Genomic DNA, 26,479 nt, shown 5'->3' with positions numbered 1-26,479 from the left:
AAAGGTCATGGCACAGTCTCTCGGGCAGGAGATGTCCTCTTTGGTGGTCCAGGAGCGCCACCTTTGGCTCAACCTGGTCAATATGAAGGAGGCTGACAAGATACGATTCCTTGATGCCCCCATCTCCCAGGTTGGCCTATTCGGCGACACCATTGAGGACTTTGCCCAACAGTTGGAGGCTATCCAGCACATCCTGCCTCGGCGCGGATCAAGATTCCGCACCCCGTCTGCTCGTCGCCAAGGGCATCCCTCTGCAGCAGCAACACCGGCTCTGCCGCAGCCCGCCCCAGGAGGATGGCCCCGGCGTGGAGCCACCTGCAGGAAGCAGACACCACCCGTCTCACGGCCTGCCACTAAGAACCCAATGAAGGCTTCGAAGCGCCCCTGAGACGGGCGACCCAGGGAGACGGAGACCCGCTACAGACCTGGAAAGAGTGGTTTCCTCATTTCCTGGGTCACACATTCGGTGTCCACGTCCATCGTTATCACGACCACCGGGCACCACACCTTTATGGCAGGCGTCGATGACTGGCTGATTCTAGCTCACTCTTGGGATTTGTTGTGTGCGCACAGGGACTTGGTGCTCAGCCACCTCAGCCGGCTCTTCCCGGTTCAGAGCATCTCTTTTCTCGGCATGGAGTTAGACTCAGTCTCTATGAAGGTGTGTCTCACGAGTGAGCGTGCGCGGTCAGTGCTGAACTGTCTGAAGGCGTTCAGGCGGAGAACGGCGGTCCCACTGAAACAATTTCAGAGGCTCCTGGGGCATATGGCGTCCTCGGCGGTGGTCACGCCGCTCGGGTTGATGCATATGAAACCACTTCAGCACTGACTTCAGACTCGAGTCCCAAGATGGGCATGGTGCCACGGGGCACATCGCGTGGCCATCACGCCAATCTGCCGCCGCCTCTTCAGCCCTTAGACAGAAGCGTGGCTGGGCTGCCATGTGCAACAGGCATGCAGTCGCTGGCCCCTGGATAGGGCCACGACTGCATTGGCATATCAACTGCCTTGAGTTGCTGGCAGTATTGCTGTCGCGGCAGGTCATGCTCAGGGGAGAGTGGAGACTCCATCCCCATGTGGTCCAACTGATATGGAGTCGATTCGGTCAAGCACAGTGGAATCCTCCCACTGCCCGCACTGGTATGCCCTGATCGAGGCTCCCCTTGGCACAGATGCCAAGTATGCGTTCCCCCCAGTGAGCCTACTTGCACAGATGCTGTGAAAGGTCAGGGAGGACGAAGAGCAGGTCGTCCTAGTAGCACCTTACTGGCCCACCCAGACTTGGTTCTCAGACCTCACGCTCCTCACGACAGCCCCCCCCCCGGCAAATTCCCTGAGGAAGGACCTTCTTTTTCAGGGACAGTGCACCATCTGGCACCCACGACCAGACCTCTGGAATCTCCACGTCTGGCCCTTGGACGGGACGCGGAAGACCTATGTGGCCTTCCGCCCATGGTGGTAGACACGATCACTCTAGGGCTAGGGCTCCCTCTACAAGGCACCTGGATGCCTTGAAGTGGCGTCTGTTCGCTTCCCGACGCGAAGACCCCCTGAGATGCGCAGTGGGGTCAGTGCTTTCCTTCCTGCAGGAGAGGCTGGAGGGGCAGCTGTCCTCCTCCACCTTGAAGGTGTACGTGGCCGCTATAGTGGCGCACCATGATGCAGTTGATGGTAAGTCTCTTGGGAAGCACGAAATGGTCATCAGGTTCCTTAGAGGCACGAGGAGGCTGAATCCTCCCAGACCGCATCTCGTCCCCTCATGGGACCTCTCTGTGGTCCTTCGGGGCCTATGGGGAGCTCCATTTGAGCCCCTGGAGTCAGTTAAGCTAAAGGCACTCTCCTTGAAGACTGCCCTCCTGACTGCGCTCACTTCCGTCAAGAAAGTAGGGGATCTGCAGGCATTCTCTGTCGGCAACACGTGCCTGGAGTTCGGTCCGGGATACTCTCATGTGGTGTTGCAACCACGACCGGGCTATGTGCCCAAGGTTCCCACGACCCCGTTTCAGGATCAGGTGGTGAATCTGCAAGCGCTGCCCCAGGAGGAGGCAGACCCAGCCTTGTCGTTGCTGTGTCTGGTGCGTGCTTTGCACATATATTTGGATCGCACGCAGAGCTTTAGACGCTCTGAGCAGCTCTTTAGACGCTCTGAGCAGCTCTTTGTCTGCTTTGGAGGACAACAGAAAGGGAGCGCTGTCTCCAAACAGAGGATCGCCCACTGGGTCATTGACGCCATCGCTTTGGCATATCACGCCCAGGACGTGCCGCTCCCCTTGGGGCTACGAGCACACTCTACTAGGAGTGTGGCGGCGTCCTGGGCTCTGACCAATGGTGCCTCTTTAGCAGACATCTGCAGAGCAGCGGGCTGGGCAACACCCAATACCTTCGCGAGCTTCTGCAATCTCCGGGTTGAGCTGGTCTCGTCCGGTGTGCTGTCAGGTACGAGCAGGTAAGTTGCAGGACAGCTGGACAGGTGTACCGCTTGCGTATAGCACCTTTCCCCTCCTGGAGGTGAAGACGTGTGCTTTTTACCCCCAGTCGTGTTCACGAAGTTGTGGACCCTGGATGTCCTTCCTCCTTAGCCCTGTGGCAGATGAGTTTGCGGAGAAACTCGTTGCCGGCCCAGTACGTGTGCTAACTTGGCCCTGTACTGGGGTAGGTGCTACACATGTGCTGGTTGCCCATATGTAACCCCGTGTGATGTATCTTCCGCGAGACAGTTCCCCCGTTGGTGAACCTGCGTCTTCCTTGGGCAGAGGCCCCTCTGCCCCTGGTCGCCGTGTTTGTAGAGCTCCTCCCCCCCTGGGTAGAACCTACCACAGGGACTTCTCCACATGAGACACTGTCGACAAGACTCGGTAAGACCATCTGACATATTTCCACACAATTTCCTCCCCCTCGGGCAGGGTGTGGTCTCCGTGGTGTCTTCCCCTTGGGAGTGACACCCTCCGACGCAGACGCTTTATGGCCCCCACAATGGTCTGCCCGTCTCACACTGCCAGCTCACGTAACAGTTCAGCTAGTTGTGGTGTTTTGTATAGTGACCCCTAGTGTCACTACATCGACACAACGTTGAGTGAGTGACATATAGGGAACGTCCTGGTTACTTTCGTAACCTGCATTCCCTGATGAAGGGAACGAGATGTTGTGTCCCTCCTGCCACACCACTGAACTACCCACTGAAATGGCCGGGACCTTGTCTCGGCTCCTCAGCACAAAACCTGAACGAGTGGTTGCAAGCCAGCTCCTTTTTTACCTGTATGTCCGGGGGAGTGGCATGCAAATTTCACTCGCCAATTGGCCAATTGGCCTTTTCTCAAAGATCAGAGGTGTTTGGGGCTCCCAAGGGGATCCCTAGTGTCACTACATCGACACAATGTCTCATTCCCTCCATCAGGGAACGGAGGTTACGAAAGTAACCAGGAAGTTTTTTGTATTGTGGGCTAATTCCATGACTGCCGTCTATTATTTTGAATGGTGTGGAAAAGCAACTTTAATAAATGAACGGATGGATTAAATTAATCACAAAGAGTGGCCATTCATTTGTTCTCCATGCACTTGTCGATGACAGGTGCATGATACGAGATATTTGTGTTGGCACTCCTGGAAGTGTCATGACGCAGATGTGTTTGCAGCATCGGATTTGTGCAGGTATGCCATTAATACCAATCCATAACAGTGCGAGTAATGCTTCACATACAATAAATTGGCTTTCATGTATACCTTGTCGTCATGATAAATACAGGCTAACGATAGGGGTTAATTTTTGTGTTAATGCCAATTTTCTCAACAAAAAGTGTTTCCAAACCAGTTTCTCATCGACATAGAGTTTATGTGCTAGAGTTAAACAGAAAAATATTATGTCGACACTTTTGAAATTTTAGCGATAATTTGCATTTCATTCAGCTATATTGGTAAACTTTTTGATGCGCTACACCTTTTGTTCCCAAAAAAACCCTTGGATGGAAACATTTGAAAACAGAGAGGCTGTCTCTCATTGTATATGTATTTTACTTCCATCCAAAAAGACTATTTTGATTACATGTCTGCTGCTTGAATCAAAATATTTTGAAATTCAGCTTTTCTATTTTTGGCACAGAATATACTGCTGACCAGCCTAAACACTAAATAATCAATGATGGTTGTTTGAACAGACTTACAGTATTCAATCAGACATTGACTATCTGACATGCTTTCAGAAAATAACTAACCAGAGTAAGAGGGAAATAATCTTAGTGTTTGTTAATGAGGAATGAGTAAATACGCATAAGGCGCTTTTGATAATTAGGACATATGCTTTTTCTATCTTAGTGACAAATTAGAAATACATTTCAGCAAGGTCTGAAGCCTTAATAAATAATACAAAAAAAATAATTCAAATAATGTGTGGGAAAATTAAAATGTAAAAATACTTTATAGGTATAACAATATATAAGTTTGTCAATATATATATACACTACCGGTCAAAAGTTTTGAAACACTTACTCATTCTTTATTATAATACTTTCTTTATAAAGGTTAGAGCTGTACTCATTGCAAAATGTAGAATACAAAAAAAACCAAAAAACCAAAAAAAACTATGCCATGTACACTCTGCAAGCAACTTTAAATTTCCAAAAATGAGTTCAGTCCATATAAGAAATGAATGGTAGGAAAACTGTATGGAAAAGAGGAGATGTTCGAGGCTAGAAGTATTGTATGTGTGATTATTGAAATTATGTGCTGGTTGTATTCAGAGGAGAACCTGACTGGTGTGTGTTTGCATTTGAACCACTGCATTGAACCAAGCACATAAAAGTTCTTCCGTGCCCTCATGTTTATCATTCTCTTCCTTCAGTCAAGAATTAAGTCTCAAAGTACTTATAGATCTGAGACACATACTGCATGACACTCTGCCAGTCCGGTCGGTCTGTGTGCATCAATTCATCAATATCCTACAGAGAGAAAGAGAGAGAAAGGCATTAAGAAATATGCAAAGGTGATTTTTTTATGTTGAGATGTCTCTAAAGGAACAGCAAGAAATAGACCATGAATTCCATGTAACTATGAAGAGAAACACAATTGGGCAAATTACATTGACAAACTGCTAGAAGTTGCGACATTCATAAACTCCTCAATGTCAGCTGGCGGTGGGATATTCCAATCATTTGTTAGTGTTGTCTTGATGAGATATGGGGATTAGGATTTAAAGACAGCAGATCAGCGGAACACAGAGTGCTTTTTTAGCATACACACTCAGACCATCCTCAGTGTCAATAACAGATCTCAGCTGGAGTTGTTAAATTCTCAAGAAAACTACCGACTAAAAATGAAAATTCTGTCATCATTTACTCACGCTCATGTCAATCCAAACTGAAACATTGAAAACCTTGTAGTGAATTACAAAAAGCTTTATAACTCTGCAAAATCAGTGTTAATCTCGTCAACAAACATTTTCCTCATTATTTTAGTTGTCAAGATTAACACTGGTTTAGCAGAAATTTAAAGCTTATTAACATATATGGCTTTTTTTTATTTTGTCAACAATGACTAAGATTAATTAATTAACTCACTCAAATATATTATATATAAGTGACATTAAATTGTGCGACGCCACGTCCACATGTGTGGACGTTGTATTTTGGCTTTGGTATACGCAACGCATATTTTAATTTCATTTAAACCGACTGATCTCAGTTCAGAAGACTCTGTGATGTCAGTAAAGGGTTAAACGTTCGATGTACGGAGTCATATGACAAAACAACATGGTGCCAACCACAGCGGAGTTTGTCTTTGAGAGAAACGCCAACAAAACTACATCTGGTAAGAAACCTACGTTTTTACATTGAAACCTATTTGAGTCAAAAGATGAAAGTATCTAATTTCATCCAATATGCCATTTTTAAAATATGGTAAATTTATTGTGAAAAGGCATGCTGTTAACACAATGACCACGTACATGGACTGTATGCTCATTTTCATTTAAAATATCCTATATTCACTGTGCATTATCACATTGAGGATCAAAAGATGCATACAAAAGCTGGAAAATGTTGCTTTCAGAGGCTTTATATGGAGTTAGGATAATAATTAGGTGCATTTCACACTGTTCTGATACCAGTGCAGACAGAATGGAGGTTAAGTCAAAAACTAAATAGGGAGCATCCTATAGCTTTCCTATGCAGCTAAGTGCATTCAATGCAGAAAGTTTAGTTTGAGACTGCAGAGGATTTTTGGACGACTCAACATGTTTAGCAGACATGGGACAATAGTTATCAGTACATAGATTCAGAATTTATGATGTCTAATTTTATTTTAACATGGTTGGCAGTTACTGGACAATGCTGGCCATTACATGTATCAGAATTAATTATGCTAATTTCTAAAGTAATATCTGTAACGTCTCAAAAACATGAATAACCAACATTCCTGAAAACATAATGAACAATTAAATTTTAAAAATCTGACTTTCTATAGCTTGGTATTATTTACAATTTTACAATTTAGTCATGCTGTCCACATATGTTGTCATAAATTTTTAGGAAAACTATTTGGTCTAAAAAATGCACACAGCATTCACGCTCAGGTCTCAGGAGATTAATCAGCTTTATCCACAACAAAAACATAATGTTACAACTAACATCTTCAAAGGAACATGGAAAACGGAAAGAGTTTAAAATGGCATGAGAGTGAGTTAATGTTTTAAATGTTTTATTTTTGGCTAAACTAAAATTACAGCTCACTTGGTTCAAATGGCGAAATTATACAAAAAATAATTTATTCAAAAATTTCAGGGAAAACAGCCACTTCAGCTTGGTAAATTTATTACTATCTGCCTTTATTTTCAAGTAATTGTGTCTATATCGTCTAGTGCAATTTCTGCATTTTCTGGATAGGAACCCAGAGAATCATTAAACATTTACTGGTCATTTTAAAACCACCCCAGTGGGCTCAATTCTCCTGTTTTTCGTCTCAGATTTTCTTTCTCACCACACTTGTTTTTAATACCAAGAGATAATATCAACAGTGTTTATATAGGATAAGCAGACATAGATGGAGGCATCTAACATGTTCCTGCACTCTGCTCTTTCTCTTGTTCGCCCTCTTTTATTCTCTCCAACAAAATTTTGCTGACCAACAGAGCTTTCAGCCAGAGGATGCAAGGCCTTCCATAACCCACACTCCAAACATCCCATGATGGTACTGAACCATTTGGAGCCAGAATATTTTGCTCATCTTAATGCCATCATATCTTTAATTTAAACACCCAAGCAGACATTCAGACACAGATACAATGCTTTAATCCTCTTTGCATTTGTTTGTTGTGTCTGTGGGTGAGCCACGGTGGCTGTAAGGGACAAACATAACCTTGTAAGCGATGTGTCAAGTCAAAATATTTTGTACACTTCTGCAGGTAATTCATATAAGCTTTAATCAAACACAGCCCCAGGTCAGTAATTAATCAGACAGTGGCTTACAAAAAGTGTTTTAATATAGAATGAGATGTAATACGCTTAAACAGTAGCCACAGGATCAGTCCAATCTCTGTTAACATCCAAACAGTGCCTATTAAAAATCTGTGATTTTCAACAGAAACAAAGATATTGTTATGGCTTAAAATTACTTGGAAACATTTAAGATTCTGCACTATTTCAAGCTTCACTCATCAAATAATCAAATTTGCAACACTGACCGTGCTAACTACATTGTACGAAAGGTCAGATTTCTTTGCTTTTACTGAGCGTGTCTACATGCACAACAATATGCTGATAACTATCAATAATCTGCCTTTTCAAGAAAACCAACATATTAAACCATCGGCTTATTCTCTACTTTTGATGTCAAAATGTAAACAGACATGCACATTACATAAGTTGGTAAGAACGGCGGTAAAGGTGTGTACAGGTGCATGCAGAGTGAAATTGTGTATAATGGGTAAAAATCTGTGGTGATCATTTTATTTTTTCTTAAACTGTTTATGGCCCTACTCCAGAAAAGGAATGCCGTTTAAAGCGTTTACATGACCGGCCTATTAAGCATAATCGGTTCAAGGATGTATGTATATAAATGAATCGGCACACCTTTACCGCCCTTCTTGCGGGCTTATCTAATGTGCGCAAGTGTTGCGCTCATGACTGTTTCCGTTTTGACCATCAAAAGCAGAGAATAACCTGATGAGTTCATGTCTCATGTAAATGTGTTTTCTTGCATTGTCAGATTTTTTGAATAAGCTGATTTTTAGTTGTTATCAGTGAAATTGGAACATTCTTAAAACATGCCGGGATAACATGGATCATCATTTTGTGGAGTGCATGCCAGCCACATCTAATTGTTCAGTTGATTATATCATGTGTTATGGAAGGAGAAAAAGACATACAGTATATTAAATTAGAAGGATGTAAAATAGAAGGATTTTCACAAGTGGACTTTTAAACAGCAATGTATATGAGGGAGGGTGATCGCTGTAGAAAAAAATCATCACTATGTATAGAGCCATTATTCAAATAGTAAACAAATAATGTTTGAAGCACAAATGAAGGAAACAAAACCTAACAGAACACTTTACCCTGGTGGCATTGTTATTATTCAAATTTCAGAAAAAACAATTAACATCAAAGCTAATAGTCGACCAATATAGGTATTTCAACCACTGTTGCTTAATATCTAGAGAGCGGCTTTCAATAAATGCAACTGAAACAAACCAAACACAGATATATATATATATATATATATATATATATATATATATATATATACAGTTGCAATCAAAATTATTCAACCCCCCTGACCAGCAATACATTCTGGTGATGTGAATTAAAACACATCAACTAAAACCTCAGTAAACAGTCAAATAAGTTTTTAATACACATTTGAATGATTTTGAGAACAAAGAGTTCAGTTTACCCAAATTTTAAAATAAAAAATAATTCTCTCCACAAATGTCGTGTCAAAAATATTCAACCCCCAAAGTCAATCATTTGTGGAGCATCCTTTACCCTTAATAACAGCAAATAAATGTTTCAGGTAAGTGTTCTCATGCTTCGGACACCTCTCTATTAGGATTTCTCATGAGCAAAAGCTTCCAGCTCATTGACATTCTTTGGTTTCTCTGCTGCCACTGCTTCCTTGAAATCCCAACAAAGGTTTGCAATGGGATTTTAATGATGGACTGAAAGGGCCATTTAAGGACATTCCACGACCTATCCCTGAACCAGATTTTGGACAGCTTAGATGTATCCTTGGTGTTATTGTCTTGTTGGAAAGTCCAGTGATCACCAAGCTTCAATTTACACACAGAAGGCATCTCATTTTTCATGCCAAAATGGCCTGATACCTGAAAGAATCCATGGGGTCAGTCACATAGTCAGGATAGCCGTTTCCTGCAGCCGCAAAACACCCCCATAACAGGACTGACCCACCTCCATGCTTGACTGTGGGGATGGTGTTGTTCTTGTCATCACCTTGTCATCTTACTCCAGATGTACTGCTGACCCATGGGTCTAAAACTCATTTTCAGTTTAGTGTCATACTTCTATAAAACCTTCTTCCAGGACTCCACAGGTCTTTCCTAATTACTTCTTGAATATTCAGTCAGCTGGATTCAACATTTCCCTTGGTGAAGTTTTGCTTTCTTCCACACCCCAAAAAGGTTGCTGTTGTACCATATTTAAAAAATGTATGAATGGTGCTGCCAGCTTTGTCTATTGGAAATTGAAGTGCCTTGGAAATGTACTTTTAGCCATGGTCTTTTCTTGTGTAATGAAATAATCTCCTCTATTAGCTTTTGAGACAGCTTATTTTTAATTGCATATTTTGCATAGAAATACATTTTTTAAATTTAAATTTTAAAACTTAAATAAGTGCCATTGCAGATTGATGACTTGATTTTGTTTTAAAACAATTACTTGTGTAGCCTTACATATTTAAGAAACAGCTGCATGCAATTGGGGTTGAATAATTATAACATGGCTGTATTTATAAAAAATCCTGCTATTTACAAATATTAGGTTATATATTCACACTATGACTTTAAATGTGTCACTCAACTGATATATTTCAGCTTTTATTTCTTTCATCACATTCCCTGTGGGTCAGAAGTTTACATACACTTTGTTAGTGTTTGGTAGCATTGCCTTTAAATTGTTTAACTTGGGTCATACATTTTAGGTATCCTTCCACACGCTTCTCACAATAAGTTTTTGCAATTTTGTCCCATTCCTCTAAACAGAACTGAGTCAGGTTTGTAGGGCTCCTTCCTTGCACAGGCTTTTTCAGTGCTGCCCACAAATTTTCTATCAGATTGAGGTCAGAGCTTTATGATGGCCACTCCAATACATTGACTTTGTTGTCATTTTACCACAACTTTGGAGGTATGCTTGGGGTCATTGTCCATTTGGAAAACCTGTTTGCGACTGAGCTTTAACTTCCTGGCTGATGTCTTGAGACGTTTCTTCAATATATCCACATAATTTTCCTTCATCATGATGCCATCTATTTTGTGAAGTGCACCAGTCCCTCCTGCAGCAAAGCACCCCCACAACATGATGCTTCCACCCACATGCTTCATGGCTGGGATGGTGTTCTTCGGCTTGCAAGCCTCACCCTTTTTCCTCCAAACATAACGATGGTCATTATGCCAAACAATTCAAATTTTGTTTCATCAGACCAGAGAAAATGTATCCAAAAAGTAAGATCATTGTCCCCATGTGTACTTGCAAACTGTAGTCTGGCTTTTTTATGGTGGTTTTGGAGCAGTGGCTTCTTCCTTGCTGAGCAGCCTTTCAGGTTATTTCAATATAGGACTCGTTTTACTGTGGATATAGATACTTGTCTACCTGTTTCCTCCAGCATCTTCACAAGGTCCTTTGCTGTTATTTTGGGATTGATTTGCACTTTTTGCACCAAACTACATTCATCTCTAGGAGACAGAATGCGTCTTCTTCCTGAGCGGTATGATGGTCCCATTATGTTTATACTTGCGTACTATTATTGTAGAGATTAACGTGGTAACTTCAGGCATTTGAAAATTGCTCCCAAGGATGAACCAGACATGTGGAGGTCCACAATGTTTTTTCTGATGTCTTGGCTGATTTCTTTTGATTTTCCCATGATGTCAAGCAAAGAGGCACTGAGTTTGAAGGTAGGCCTTAAAATACATCCACAGGTACACCTCCAATTCAGTAAACCTCCAATCAGAAGCTAATTGGCTAATTGTCTAAAGGCTTGACATCATTTTCTGGAATTTTCCAAGCTACTTAAAGGCACAGTTAACATAGTATATGTAAACTTCTGACTTCAACTAATATATATATATATATATATATATATATATATATATATATATATATATATATATATATATATATATAAAACAACAGATGTCATGGCTTTGTGGGGGCCATGACATCTGTTGCAGGGCTCCCTGTTCTTCTATTCTAATAATTTCTATTTGCAAAAGTAATGTTTGGGAGTCTAACATTTGAAGGTATAAATAACCATCTTAAGATGCTGTTGTGAAACATCTTATGTGCCTAAGACTTTTGCACAGTACTGTATATATAGCTAAATCTACATGAATATGACATCTAAACCGTGGTTATTTTTGTGCATTGTATCTGTAACAATAATTAAGGCTACCAGGACAGGCAGATATATATTTCTAATAATATATATATATATTATTATGAGATTTCTTATAGCGTATTTTTCATACTAACCATCACCATTAGCTTTTTCTGCTGTATAAGTGGCTATGACCATTGGTGCTCAAGATCATTTGGCCATTTCTCAGTGGTGTGTTAATGAGAGTAATATGATCGAGTCATTATCTAATGTGACCATCATTTCACCGTCTTTATCCTGTATTCAAACACGGTTTACACACTACATGCTGACATGGTACGTGCAGATTTCAGCATGCACACACAAATGTGGTTAAACATGTTTTGTATTGTAAACCTGCAAGAGATTTCTGATAATAACTGATTGAAAGTCGACTCACAGGTCTTACCTGGAAACAATAGGGCTGGGCTATACTGCAGATTTTTTTTTTAATATTTACTCTGGAAAAATGGTAGCCTGCAATTGTTACTTTAAGGAGCTATTTCTAACTAATTTGACCTTTAAAATGTGTTTTGCTGGTGTAACCTAATGTATTCAAGTTGATTCAGGAATGTTCAGGAATAATATCTTTGACGAGTAAAACCAATATATTTTAGATGTTACCACTTGAAGAATTTTTTTTTTATGTTAACATATTTCAGTGTACAGTATTTGCCATAGAATGGCTTGAAAGTGTAATGTTTTTTCTCAGTCAGAATCATCAAACAATCATTTTGACTAAACAGCCATTGTTGCAAGATTATTCAAAATGCTTAAAACCAAAAAATACCATAACATGCAAAAATTTAATCAAGTCGTTTTTCACTATATGAAAAGAAGGAAGAATGCTATTTGAATCCTTTTGTATGTATATCTGTATGTGCCACAAATATTACAATACATTGTAATAAACAGCAACATTTCTCTAAATGTATTTCTTACTAAAACATTTTAAAACATGCTACTTCCGTAAGCATTTTTAAGTGATGACGAAACAATGTTGAACACATTTATTTATACAGATCAGATTTTAAAGAACTGATTGACAGGAATATCTCAGCTCTGATGGTCAATACAATGCAAGTGTATGGTGACCAGAACTTTGAAGCTCAAAAAGCACATAAAGGCAGCATAAAAGTAATACATACGACTCCAGTGGTTAAATTCATGTCTTCAGAAGCGATATACTAAGTGTGGGTGAGAAACAGATCAATATTTAAATCCTTTTTTTTACCACAAATCTCCACCTTTGATCAGCCCCAACCAATAGGTGGTGATATGCACAAAAAATGCAAACCGCCAAAAAACAAAAGAAGAAGAATGTGAAGTGAAAGTGGACATTAATAGTAAAACCCCAATTCCAAAAAAGTTGGGACCATGTGTAAAATGTAAATAAAAACAGCATGCAATGATTTGCAAATCTCAAAAACCCATATGTTATTCAAAATAGAACATAGAAAATATATCAAATGTTAAACTAAACTAAAAAAATAAGGTACGTAATTTTGAATTTGATGGCAGCAACACGTCTCAAAAAAGTTGGGACAGGGTCATGTTTACCACTGTGTAGCATCCCCTCTTCTTTTAACAACATTCTGTATACGTCTGGGAGCTGAGGAGACCAGTTGCTCGAGTTTTGGGAGTGGAATGTTGTCCCATTCGTGTCTGATACAGGATTCTAGCTGCTCAACAGTCCTGGGTCTTTGTCATATTTTTCATTTCATGATGCGCCAAATGTTTTCAATTGGTGAAAGGTCTGGACTGCAGGCAGGCCAGTTCAGCACCCAGACTCTTCTACTATGAAGCCATGCTGTTGTAATAGATGCAGTATGTGGTTTAGCATTGTCTTGCTGAAATATGCAAGGCCTTCCCTGAAAAAGACGTTGTCTGGATGGAAGCATATGTTGCTCTAAAACCTATACATTTCAGCATTAATGTTGCCTTTCCAGATGTGCAAGCTGCCCATTCCATAGGCACTAATGCACCCCCATACCATCAGAGATGCAGGCTTTTGAACTGAGTGCTGATAACAAGCCGGATGGTCCCTCTCCAATTTAGTTCGTAGGAGGCGGCGTTCATGGTTTCCAAAAATAATTTCACATTTCGATTCGTCTGACCACAGAACAGTTTTCCACTTTGCCTCAGTCCATTTTAAATGAGCTTTGGCCCAGAGAAGACAGCGGTGTTTTTGGATCATGTTCACATATGGCTTCTTTGCATGATAGAGCTTTAACCTGCATTTGTGGATGGCACAGCGAACTGTTCACAGACAATGAGTTCTGGAGGTGTTTCTGAGCCCATGCAGTGATTTCCATTACAGAATCATGCCTGTTTTTAATGCAGTGCCACCTGAGGGCCCGATGATCACGGGCATCCAATAATGATTTTCGCCCTTGTCCAGATTCTCGGAATCTTTTGATGATATTATGTACTATAGATGATGAGATACACTATATTGCCAAAAGTATTCGCTCATCTGCCTTTAGACGCATATGAACTTAAGTGACATCCCATTCTTAATCCATAGGGTTTAATATGACGTCGGCCCACCCTTTGCAGCTATAACAGCTTCAACTCTTCTGGGAAGGCTTTCCACAAGGTTTAGGAGTGTGTTTATGGGAATTTTTGACCATTCTTCCAGAAGAGCATTTGTGAGGTCAGACACTGATGTTGGACGAGAAGGCCTGGCTCGCAGTCTTCGCTCTAATTCATCCCAAAGGTGCTCTATCGGGTTGAGGTCAGGACTCTGTGCAGGCCAGTCAAGTTCTTCCACACCAAACTCGCTCATCCATGTCTTTATGGACCTTGCTTTGTGCACTGGTGCGCAGTCATGTTGGAACAGGAAGGGGCCATCCCCAAACTGTTCCCACAAAGTTGGGAGCATGGAATTGTCCAAAATCTCTTGGTATGCTGAAGCATTCAGAGTTCCTTTCACTGGAACTAAGGGGCCAAGCCCAGCTCCTGAAAAACAACCCCACACCATAATCCCCTCTCCACCAAACTTCACAGTTGGCACAATGCAGTCAGACAAGTACCGTTCTCCTGGCAACTGCCAAACCCAGACTCGTCCATCAGATTGCCAGATGGAGAAGCGTGATTCGTCACTCCAGAGAACGCGTCTCCACTGCTCTAGAGTCCAGTGGCGGCGTGCTTTACACCACTGCATCCGACGCTTTGCATTGCACTTGATGTATGGCTTGGATGCAGCTGCTCGGCCATGGAAACCCATTCCATGAAGCTCTCTACGCACTGTTCTTGAGCTAATCTGAAGGCCACATGAACTTTGGAGGTCTGTAGCGATTGACTCTGCAGAAAGTTGGCGACCTCTGCGCACTATGCGCCTCAGCATCCGCTGACCCCACTTTGTCATTTTACGTGGCCTACCACTTCGTGGCTGAGTTGCTGTCATTCCCAATCGCTTCCACTTTGTTATAATACCACTGACAGTTGACTGTGGAATATTTAGTAGCGAGGAAATTTCACGACTGGACTTGTTGCACAGGTGGCATCCTATCACAGTACCACGCTGGAATTCACTGAGCTCCTGAGAGCAGCCCATTCTTTCACAAATGTTTGTAGAAGCAGTCTGCATGCCTAGGTGCTTCATTTTATACACCTGTGGCCATGGAAGTGATTGGAACACCTGAATTCAATTATTTGGATGGGTGAGCGAATACTTTTGGCAATATAGTGTATATTGGAGGGTGGAGTTTTAGAGAGAGGGTTGTCTGCTTAAAGTTAGCCAAATGGTTGAAATCGCTTACAGCACCTTTAACTGCTTGTCTGCAGGCGAACCAGAAAGTTGCACTCTGACAGACTGTTTTAACGCTGAGCCCTGGTTAATTTAGATGTAAGAGAGACAGCAGAGACACAGGTCAGAGTGATAATTGACATTAGCAGGCAGGATTTCTGTGCTACTTTGCTTTAGCGTCCGGTATTTATTTTTCTAGGGAAGCACAGGATAGAGGTGTCGAGGTCAACTTGAACTGGTTGAAAGAAGATGAACAGTAAACTCACTTCCTACTGTAAAACTTGTTGACAGCAATGTACAATTTTGTACATTTCGGGATATCCTTTGTCCTCTAAACATCGATGTAAATGGCATTAGAGGATTGTGTTGTCTAAGTTTGACTGATTTAGGCAGGCTTTATCATTGCTACCCTGTAATTACTGAGGCTTCGAGTTTTTCATTTCAGTCTATCACAGAAATCTGGTGATTTTACATTTTACCAGTGTACACTTACTTACCAAAAATTTATAGTGCACTTACCAAGCTCCTCTGATTTAACTGGGTATTCTAGATTGTATGTTTCCTCCAGGCTGGAAAATTCACACAGCCTAAACTCACACTGACAACAGCCAGAGGCACTGGATCTTGCAGCTCTATACATTTCATAGGCATTGCATCTTTCTCAGTTATAATGCAGATGCAAACTATGTGTATTTAAATGTGGACAAATTGCTCGCACGGAAAGTTGAAAGCTTATTTAGGTGCTGCTATGTGTCTGCTGTAATTGATATATTAACTCAGGAAAATGTTTCTTTTAATTCTCCGATGCTTGTTTGTTTTTATCTATTTAAAATTTAGATGAGTGGAATCTTGCTGACTGATCCGTATCCAACAAATTGGTTTATTGCTGATTAATGTAATAATTTAGATTTCTACATTTTCTAATGAAAATGTGAATGGTGCTTGGCCATTAAAAACTTGCCGTCATGATGTGATCATATTCTGGTCCCTAGATATGATTAGGGTCCCTTCTTCAGTGTTAATTTATGAGATTTTTTTGCCCATTTTATTGTCGCCAGCATTGTTGATCTCATCGAAAAATTACTTCGCTGACAGAAGTTTTTTATTTACTTCATCAACGACAATGAAGACGATATCATGAAGATAACTAACCCTGATAGCACACATACATCACCCAGACGTCTATTTGATGTGTGTGTTTACATCTGGAAGATGTATTTTTAACATTGTTTGCTCATCTGCAATCCGTCTGTCTATAAGCTATCTGAAAATAAGTATGTCTCGGATGTCAGTAAGACATTCATCAGATGTCTTTGAGACGTTTATGATTTAGAATGTTTGTAAATCTGATATTTTTAAGATGTTTAGCAGATTGGAGGGTGTTGTGCTTAGTGGTATTTAGGGGCACAGTCGGTGTTCATGTTGATACAACTGGTAATGTATAACAACAGAGCATGCATGCATTAAAAATTACTACAGAATTCGTTTATAAAATATTTTTTTATACATGACAAAGGACGTCTTCTCTGATAAACCTTTTTCAGACTATTATTTCTTAAATTAACCTGACAGGCAGCACCAAACTACATCAGTCTTGACAGATCTCCTTAAGCCACTAATAAACTAATAATATATTGATGACACTTTATACTTCCATTAGCCATTATCAAACTTATAATGTAGGTATGACTAATTATTAATAGATTAGTGGGTAGTTCATCAACATTTAAAACTTTCAGGACATTCATAACTACATTAATGTATTTTCAGTTTTAGCTGTCTATTATGCGTTGTTTAATGCAATAATGCTTAATGGGTTATTCATGAAAGTTAACAATGTTAATATATTTTATATGACATAAACTACCACAAAGGAGCAATTCTGCGTCTATATATGCTGTTTTTTTATTTTTTATTTTTTTATTGTTTTTCTATGAAAATCTGCACCAGACCAGTGGTTCCAAACTTTTACCCTGAAGCCCCCTCTGCTTATATATACTGTAAGTCTTCACATGCAGTATATCACTGCCATGGATGCACGCTCTCACTCCTCACACTCTATGGGTTTGCTCGTGTCCGTGCGCGAGAGAGCACTATCATCGATGATCGTAAGAAATGCGAAATGATGATTGTAATTCAATTATTTTTTTGGAACATGCATTGCCACGGATTTTGCATAACTGTGATAGACATGATACTTGATACATTTCTAGCGGCTGACATTTCTACTGGTCTATTTCACATTGACGCAGATCCATGCAGCTGCTTGATGGTCTGGTTATAAAGCATCAACAAGGTATGTCCTTTTAAAAGGTTTTTACAGTGTTGCAGTGCGTGGTTATGATGTTATTGAATTTTCATGAAAAATTGAAGATCCAAGAAAAGAAACCCACAAGCACTTGTCATCGCAACAGCCAGCGCATCTGCGTTAGACGCAGAATAAATTTGGTGCGCGTCAACCTCACGCAGCTGTGCAAAGAGGCTGTTATTGTTAGTGACATTTCATGTTTTTTTATGTTTGGGATTTTGCTTATCACGTTGAGTTAGATGAGGACGCTGACATGCTGTTTACTGTTATCGCACATATTATGGATTCGCACATTTTAGTTTGACTCGCTATTATTCTCAGAATCTTGTGTGTGAGTGCGAGATTAATCCGTCATTATTCAAAACGCTGTCCGAAATTTTGACACATAAAAAACAAGCAAGAAACACTGCTTAAACCATCTTCACATGATATATCTCTCCCTTGGTCTCTACATGTGCATGAAAGAAAGAGTGGGAGAGGACAGCGCTTGCAGCCATGTGAGAGTGAAAAAACACTTTTAAAATCTCTTTTAAAAGTATTTGGTATATGAGGGAAGATGCATTAGGGAATATTTATTTATTATTATTATGGTAGGCTGCAATAATAAGTTCATAACTTTGGCCATTAGATCAGCTGTTACTCACACCGTGCGCCCAAATAATTTTCTGCATCACATTCAGTAATTTTCACTTGCAAATGCGAGTAAAACGCTGGCACTGTTGAGCCCTGATTATTGTAAATAATTCACAAAATTTACCGTATCCTAACTGCATAAATTAAATGGTATTTGTCATTATTATCTTTAACATAATACAAATATTTTCCCTAATGCCTTGTGGGGGGTCCCCATAGCTAAAGCTAAAACATGAAAAATAATAATAATCTCTAAAGCATGAAGAATTCAGAATACAATAACTTCTTAAATGTAGCTAATACTTCAGTATATTCACTATGCTTTCAGAGTGATAATTGACAAAAAATTAGATTGGCAGTGAATGGAGTGGTTTGGCAAAAAAAGAAACATCCCTATTTTAAAGATAATTTTGTAAAAATCCAAATAACTTTACAGATATTTATTGTAAAGGGTTTAAACAATGGTTTCCATGCTTGTTCAATGAACCATAAACAATTAATGAACATGCACCTGTGGAACGGTCATTAAGACACTAACAGCTTACAGACGGTAGGCAATTAAGGTCACAGTTATAAAAACTTAGGACACTAAAGAGACCTTTCTACTGACTCTGAAAAACACCAAAAGAAAGATGCCCAAGGTCCATGCTCATCTGCGTGAACGTGCCTTATGCATGCTGCATGGAGGCATGAGGACTGCAGATGTGGCCAGGGCAATAAATTGCAATGTCCATACTGTGAGATGCCTAAGACAGTGCTACAGGGAGACAGGAAGGACAGCTGATCGTCATCGCAGTGGCAAACCACGTGTAACAACACCTGCACAGGATTGGTACATCCGAATATCACACCTGCGGGACAGGTACAGGATGGCAACAACAACTGCCCGAGTTACACCAGGAACACACAATCCCTCCATCAGTGCTCAGACTGTCTGCAATAGGCTGAGAGAGGCTGGACTGAGGGCTTGTAGGCCTGTTGTAAGGCAGGTCCTTACCAGACATCACCGGCAACAACGTCGCCTATGGGCACAAACCCACCTTCGCTGGACTAGACAGGACTGGCAAAAAGTGCTCTTCACTGACGAGTCGTGGTTTTGTCTCACCAGGGGTGATGGTCGGACTCGCGTTTATTGTCGAAGGAATGAGCGTTACACCGAGGCCTGTACTCTGGAGCGGGATCAATTTGGAGGTGGACGGTCTGTGTGTCAAAGCATCATCGGACTGAGCTTGTTGTCATTGCAGGCAATCTCAACGCTGTGCATTACAGGGAAGACATCCTCCTCCCTCATGTGGTACCCTTCCTGCAGGCTCATCCAGCATGACAATGCCACCAGCCATACTGCTCGTTATGTGCGTGATTTCCTGCAAGACAGGAATGTCAGTGTTCTGCCATGGGCAGCGAAGAGCCCGGATCTCAATCCCATTGAGCACGTCTGGGACCTGTTGGATCGGAGGCTGAGGGCTAGGGCCATTCCCCCCAGAAATGTCCGGGAACTTGCAAGTGCCTTGGTGGAAGAGTGGGGTAACATCTCACAGCAAGAACTAGGCAAATCTGGTGCAGTCCATGAGGAGGAGATGCACTGCAGTACTTAATGCAGCTGGTGGCCACACCAGATACTGACTGTTACTTTTGATTTTGCAACCCCCCCCCCCCCCCCCATTATTCCATTTCTGTTAGTCACATGTCTGTGAAACTTGTTCAGTTTATGTCTTAGTTGTTGAATCTTTTTATGTTCATACAAATATTTACACATGTTAAGTTTGCTGAAAATAAAAGCAGTTGAAAGTGAGAGGATGTTTATTTAGCTCAGGTTTTCGTAACAAGGACAGTTGATTTGTATCTTTTATGTGTTTAATACATGTTTGAATTAATAAATGTTTATACATTTCTTTTAAATGTTTGAATATTTGATTAAAGTTTGGTCTGTTACAGTTTTACACATTTTTGTCATTTTCAACATTATGATTAGCTAAAATAAGTTATTTTTGTTGGCTAAAGTGAATAAAAATTAAATTACAAAATCGTGAATCAAATTAAAGGACATATTCGACAAAATAATAAAACTATGACTCAAACAAAACACCGCACTCTGAAAAAAAATGGTTCTTCAAAGGTTCTTTACTGACATTAACATTTCTATTTAGAACCATATTTTCCTGAAGAACACTTTTGTGCTGAAATGGTTCTTTGCGTTGGGCATTAGGGGTTCTTTATTCCCGCCCATTTGGTTTCTGAATATAACTGTCAATAAATTCTTTCAAAGCCACCGTGCCATTGGTTCACTCACAGCACTGGAGTCCTGACAGCTCAACCGACAGCTACAAAGACTGTCACCACAGGTAACCTTGATATCTTTTTTTATATATATTTAACCATTACAGGTTTTACCAGGAAAGTTATCAGGGATAACAAATCCCATTAGCGCAGTTAAATGGGAGTGAGCATTTGCTTATTTTAATATCCGTGGCGAATTTAAAGATTACAGTTTATCGTAAATGTGTTTGTGAGCAAAACTATTTTTAAGAGGTTGGCCAAATTTTAAGTCATGATTTTTAACACTTTTGTAACTGCTATGGCAACTGTTCGTGATGGGGAGGTCACATTTTCTCAGCTCATTCACGTCATAAAATCCTAGAAGAATATACAGTAAACTACATGGCGAAAATTTCCACAAGCTGTTACTATTTTAAGCATTTGTATGACTAATTGCACAAAATAATTATTCTCGTTGCAACATTGTCCTCTATGCATTCAATAATTATAAGTTATTTTACTCAGAGCTTCTTAACCTTTAGATTTAGAAATGTAGCCACATAGTCCAAAAACCTGCATCCAGTTATTTTAGCAAATATATTTAATAACATTGAAGGGAATTCATGATCATACAACCTAGAGCTCATGACATCTGTTTCTCTCTCTCTCTGCAGGGCATGAGACTGATGGATCAACTTTAGTACTTATAACCTCTAATTAATAATCACACAATGAATGAAACTTCGCCTGTTATCAGACAACAGACAATTCTGCCACTGCTTGATAAAGACAGCACAGCACATGGGTAAGTTTTTGCAAAATGTTGAGCAAGTCCATATTAATTTAAACCTTTACAATGTAAAACTTTCTGTAACTGGTGGTTTCCTAGCCATAAGATTGTCTTTTTTTATTTTATAGATCTCTACCAGAAACATTCAAGAGGTGAGCTGTCATTTTGTCATTTTCTTTAAAATACTGACATAATGTTCTGAAAAAGGGGGTGATTTTGGACTTTTATTGTAATTTCAGCTATCCACCCCTGATGTATGGTTCATTTTCTGCTCTGAAAACAGCATATGGCTGCCTTAAATCTATCAGATTATGTGAGCTTTAAGTAGTCCTTTTTATCTCTCTTTCCTTTTTATATCTATTTTTGCCATTAATTTATACAATGTGACTGTTTAATACAATGTCATTTCTTTGTGTCATAGGTTTACAGTTAAAAATCAGCTACACTATGACGTCCAGCTGTGTACTTCTCTCCGTTTCTCCACTAAGCATGTGCGTGATAAAGACTGAATTTGTGATCTGTATCGAATTTTTGGGTTTCAATTATTTACATGGGTTTGTGCATAAAAATTTTGCCCAGTCTAAAAATAAATAAAATAAAAACCTATCACACTTTATTTCACTTTTTCATTTCTACATTGTGAAGGGCTCACTTACATTATCCACATATACTGAAAGACTGACTCTGAACTTAATTGTGTATTTGTATTCAGACAGACGCTGTTGGACCCCACAACCTCTTTACCTGCAGAGAGGGGCTGCCACTCAATTACACCAAAATACACAGTGATGGATAATGAAGACATCGTAGAAGATTGTGCAGATATTTTAATGAAGCCTTCAGTTTAGTTTAGCATTCGTTACATCTATTTGTGTTTCCATGGGACTTTGCTCTTCCTTGAAGGATTGGTTGTCAGCATGAAAGAAAAATACTCTCTACACAAAAGATAAAAGAATGCACAAGTTTCTGTCACAGCCTTAATGTGTGGAGCAATGTGGGTCTGCTAATTCAATTTGCATATGCATGTATTGACTCTTTCACGTTATGTATTTGTTGATGTATTTATAAATGTAAATATGTATATATACAGTATTTTATTAATGAGTGATTTATGCATTTGGAATTATTTAATCACAATAATTTATTTAATCACAATAATTTATTAATGTATTCATCTAACAATTGTTGTAAAAGCATTACTTTTTCCACAATTTTTCATTTAAATAGAAAATAAAAGTACTTAATTGACACATGCCATACTTTTATTTATGTATTTGTTTATTTGTGTTTATATTTAATATAAAACCATAATTGAGGCTATAATGTTTTATAGAAGCAGAAATATAGAGCATCAAAAATTTTCTTTATAGCACTATTAAGGTTCTATATAGCACTTTAAAATGAAGGTTCTTTATGGAACCTTTAAGAAAGGGTTCTATTTAGCACCAAAATGGATTCTGCTATTGTTACAAGCTGAAGAACCCTTATTTGGTTCTATTTAGAACCATTTTTCTTTTGAGTGTGTCTGCTAGGCGAAAATCGCAAGTCCAATTGCTTAGAAAAGTAACAGCACACCTTTCCTTGGCAAGCTCCACAATTTGAAGTATAATTGTGGTATGTCCAAGAATATGTTATGCACAGTTTAATTCTTAATACTTGGGTTTAGGAGTTTGTCCAAATCCCTAATCCTAAGTAAGACTGATAATAGTGATGATTGCCTTTACAAGCATCACTAATTATGAAATAAAGTTAATATGTGTTTGCGACTGTACACTTACCAGAGAGGGCTTGATGCCAATGCTTTCGGCTGCTTGGAAAGCCAGAGTGAGATTTCTCCCCTTTAGGGAAGAAAAAAAATACAGCATTGCATTGATCACTTGACCAACATTGACCATCATAATGTAATTTATAGTAGTGGAAAACTGTTGTCTAATGCCTGTTTTTCAAGCAAACATTCATTCTGAATTCTCCAGCTACACTTGAGAGCACTCAAGAGAATGATGAAGCTGCCATACCATTCAGTAGCCTTGATATTCACAACACACTGAAAGAGGCTTTGTGAATAATTCAAAAGCACAATGTACCATCTCTTCCTGTAATCACTATTATACTTATGGCTGCAATTTGTCACACAGCACTGAAGCCCATGGCTCTATGCGTGTGCATATGTGTGTGTGCGTGTGTAATTGAATAAACACACAGAGAAGGCAGAGCGGCAGTTTATTTGTTATGGATGTTGTGTCCACATCTCTCTGTGTGCCATCTGTTTATGTATTCTGTCAACACTAATCTATAGAAGCCAGTAATTCATTACATCTGACAGGTCAGTAGAGGTGAAGCCTTGACTGTTAACACGCTATGTTTGATTGCTAAATGTGTCGGGCACCAAAGATAGGGCGAGGCGACAGATCAAGCCTGCATAAACACACACACACACACACACACACACACACACACACACACACTTAATTAACTGCTGCTAAAGACCTGTGTGTGAGCACCTTGTCTTGGCTTATGAGCTCCTGGTAAGGGATGTGTGCAGGAAGGTAGGTGTGCAGCAGAGCACAGAATGCCAGGCCATCACTCCAACTGCTGCTGAAGTTCGTAACATCTATATTCTACAAGAAGAGAGTGAAAGAGACACTTTTCAAGAACCCATTAAATAAAAAATAAAGTGGATCCAAGAATGCATTTACAATATATGGACATAAAAGTACTGATAGATATCATAATTTGGTCATATTCCAATTACATATGCTTCATGTAAACACACTGTCATAACCTGATTAAGCCAGTTTTCTGGTTTCCAAAAATCCAAATAAGACAGCTTGCATTTGCCTGTATCAATCGGAATTCTGTGTCAAGTAAGCACCGTATTCTGAATATCCACAGTTCATTTATATATGTTTGCTACGATTGAAAAGAAACTCATTTCTGGAGTAAGGAGAAAGGTTTTTTTTACAAACATTAAAATAACAGAACAAATCAATCTACAGACAAGTGAAAGCACCATAAGAGTTTCATGACCAACCTGGTCTCATAGAATCACATTACTATACCTACATTTTTGCAAAATGATTTGAGTCGTTGTATGTATCATGGCATTTTCCTGGTGAAATAAACACTAGAGGCGCTAAAACAACACTAACTTCTATTCATTTTCATACAACTCAGGAGTAAAATGGCAAATTGTCAGTTCATAAACATTTGCCCTCAATCAATGCTATCTTATGACATCAAAACACTTTCACTATAGGGCATTTCTATCAGGAAGACTTGCAGACTTGAGTGAAATTCAAGATGACATTTATTTGATGAATATAAAATAGAAAATGTAATGTCTCTCTTTGGCGTAAGCCCCGTCTGGCGGTCCGAAGAAGTTGTACTCGGAACCGTCATATCCTGCCGGAGATAGGATGCAGAGGCGAGGAGACTACACCCGTGCAGGACGGGACTTGACTGGTGGTGGTGGGGTGATGGAGGTTGCCGCGTTAGCACAACTAAAACAGCAATGTGATAGAATGTGAGCAGACTTATAAAGCATTAGCTTACATGTGATTGGCTAGGAGTTACCTAGTTAATGGTGCGATGATGTACAGCTGCTAATCTTCCCACCAGCTGCTTGCATGACTTGCCTGGCAATAATTTTAACGTTTGCATTACTTAACCAACTACATTTACAAGCTTGTTCAAGTGTAATCCAATTAAGCAGTAGCTCAAATGATAAAGCTTTTCACTTGTGATGCAAAGGACTGGGGTATGAGTCCTGAAGATCACATGAGATGAAAGTGTCATAGAGGCATCACAAAATTTGCTTCAGAAATTGTGTTTTTCAATTTCTTTGTCACGACTGGCTCATAAGCCACACGTGGGTTAAATTCTTATAAAAAATATATTTATTAAAGGAAAATGCTTACATAAAATGAATTATAACAAAAACAAAAGAAACAAAAAAAACAAAAAACAAAAAACATGTCTGAATTGGGAAGAGGAGAGAGTGAAGACTGGGAGAAAGCCACTTAAATGCCATGCAGCATTACAGGCACAGGTGTGTCCCATCAATATTAACGAGCCAAACCACTCCATTCATTGCCAATCTGCAAGAGTTCAGACAGAAAGAAAACAAAAAGACAATAAGGCCCAAAAAGGATCGTAACATTCTCATGTTTGCTTTTTCTGCAGCCTGGTCTAATGAACATTACGTGACTTTGGCAACATTTTTACAAAATAAAATTATGAACCTCACTACACGTTTAGCTGCAGTGAAATGTCCAGCAGGGGGCACCAAAAGTGAGTGAAATGGCGTCGTAATCAGACAAGGTTTTTCAGGTGAATATTAAAGCAAATGAGAGGTGAACAAAACAGACATCCTTACCCTTAAACAACACCTAAACCTAACTGATCATGTCCTTAAAACAAATGACAATTAAGTTCACTTAGGAAACTCTACATGGCGCAGCTGATAGGTCGAACAGGTGCACCTCATCCTACGCACCCAATCAGAAGCTTTTCCCTCCTGTCAAAATATATAAAGCTGCTACTCACCTCACGCAATACACAGGGAAATGGCTACAGTAGCGCAGTATGTGTAGTGGTCTCGTCCTATGCACTCTCGAACAGGATTCACATGCTGAATTTCTAGAATTCAAGTCTAGAATAGGGGTGGGGGGGGGGGGGGTGGCACGAGGCACCCACACATACAAGTGGGTGCCCTGAATTCCACCAACCATCTAATTTCCAACCACCCACAACCACCCCCCACCCCATGTTTGTTTACACTGCAATGCAGCATGGGACTCTGAGTTCGTAAAGCACAAGGTCTAAACCTAGCAGCTAGCCCTTCCACTTCCCAGACCCGAAAGTGGTGAGAATGAGTGACGGACAGAATGGAAGGCTCAAGTGGACTAACTATTACGTATTGTAGTATTACATATGAAGAAGTAGCGGTTTTAAAAGTATTGTAATTATGTGAATGTTTGTACATAAATTAAGTATTGTGACGTTGAAAGACTATAAGCAGCAATTCATATGACAACCGCTTTAGTGTCTTTGCTGGTAACAGCAGCACGTATATAAGATCACACCAGGTTGATCGTACGCCTGAGCCCAGCTAGTGTAATCACACCAGGTAAAATATTACAGTGCCATCTGGATTATAAACTGG

The 26,479-nt window shown here is 40.0% G+C and overlaps 1 protein-coding gene across 3 annotated transcripts in view; it reads right to left on the bottom strand.

Moving 5' to 3' along the window:
- Positions 1–4,372: 4,372 nt before the first annotated feature.
- The window catches only part of specc1 (sperm antigen with calponin homology and coiled-coil domains 1), a 208,956-nt gene continuing 186,849 nt past the window's right edge, over positions 4,373–26,479 (bottom strand). For 2 of the 3 annotated variants that reach the window (XM_051664237.1, XM_051664260.1), the window contains 3 exons: positions 23,817–23,933; positions 23,094–23,153; positions 22,148–22,250 (listed from right to left, as the gene is read on the bottom strand). In XM_051664237.1, the coding sequence (XP_051520197.1) occupies positions 22,155–22,250; positions 23,094–23,153; positions 23,817–23,933 (273 nt within the window). In that variant the 3' untranslated portion in view covers positions 22,148–22,154. Of the gene's footprint in view, positions 4,932–22,147; positions 22,251–23,093; positions 23,154–23,816; positions 23,934–26,479 lie in introns of those variants that run through there. The other variant, XM_051664249.1, reaches the window with a different exon arrangement.

This window comes from Myxocyprinus asiaticus, chromosome 3, assembly GCF_019703515.2.
Source record: "Myxocyprinus asiaticus isolate MX2 ecotype Aquarium Trade chromosome 3, UBuf_Myxa_2, whole genome shotgun sequence".
NCBI classification, from domain to species: Eukaryota; Metazoa; Chordata; class Actinopteri; order Cypriniformes; family Catostomidae; genus Myxocyprinus; species Myxocyprinus asiaticus.
The sequence above is the reverse complement of the archived record's forward strand: the minus strand, read 5'-3'. Positions and strand labels throughout refer to the sequence as shown.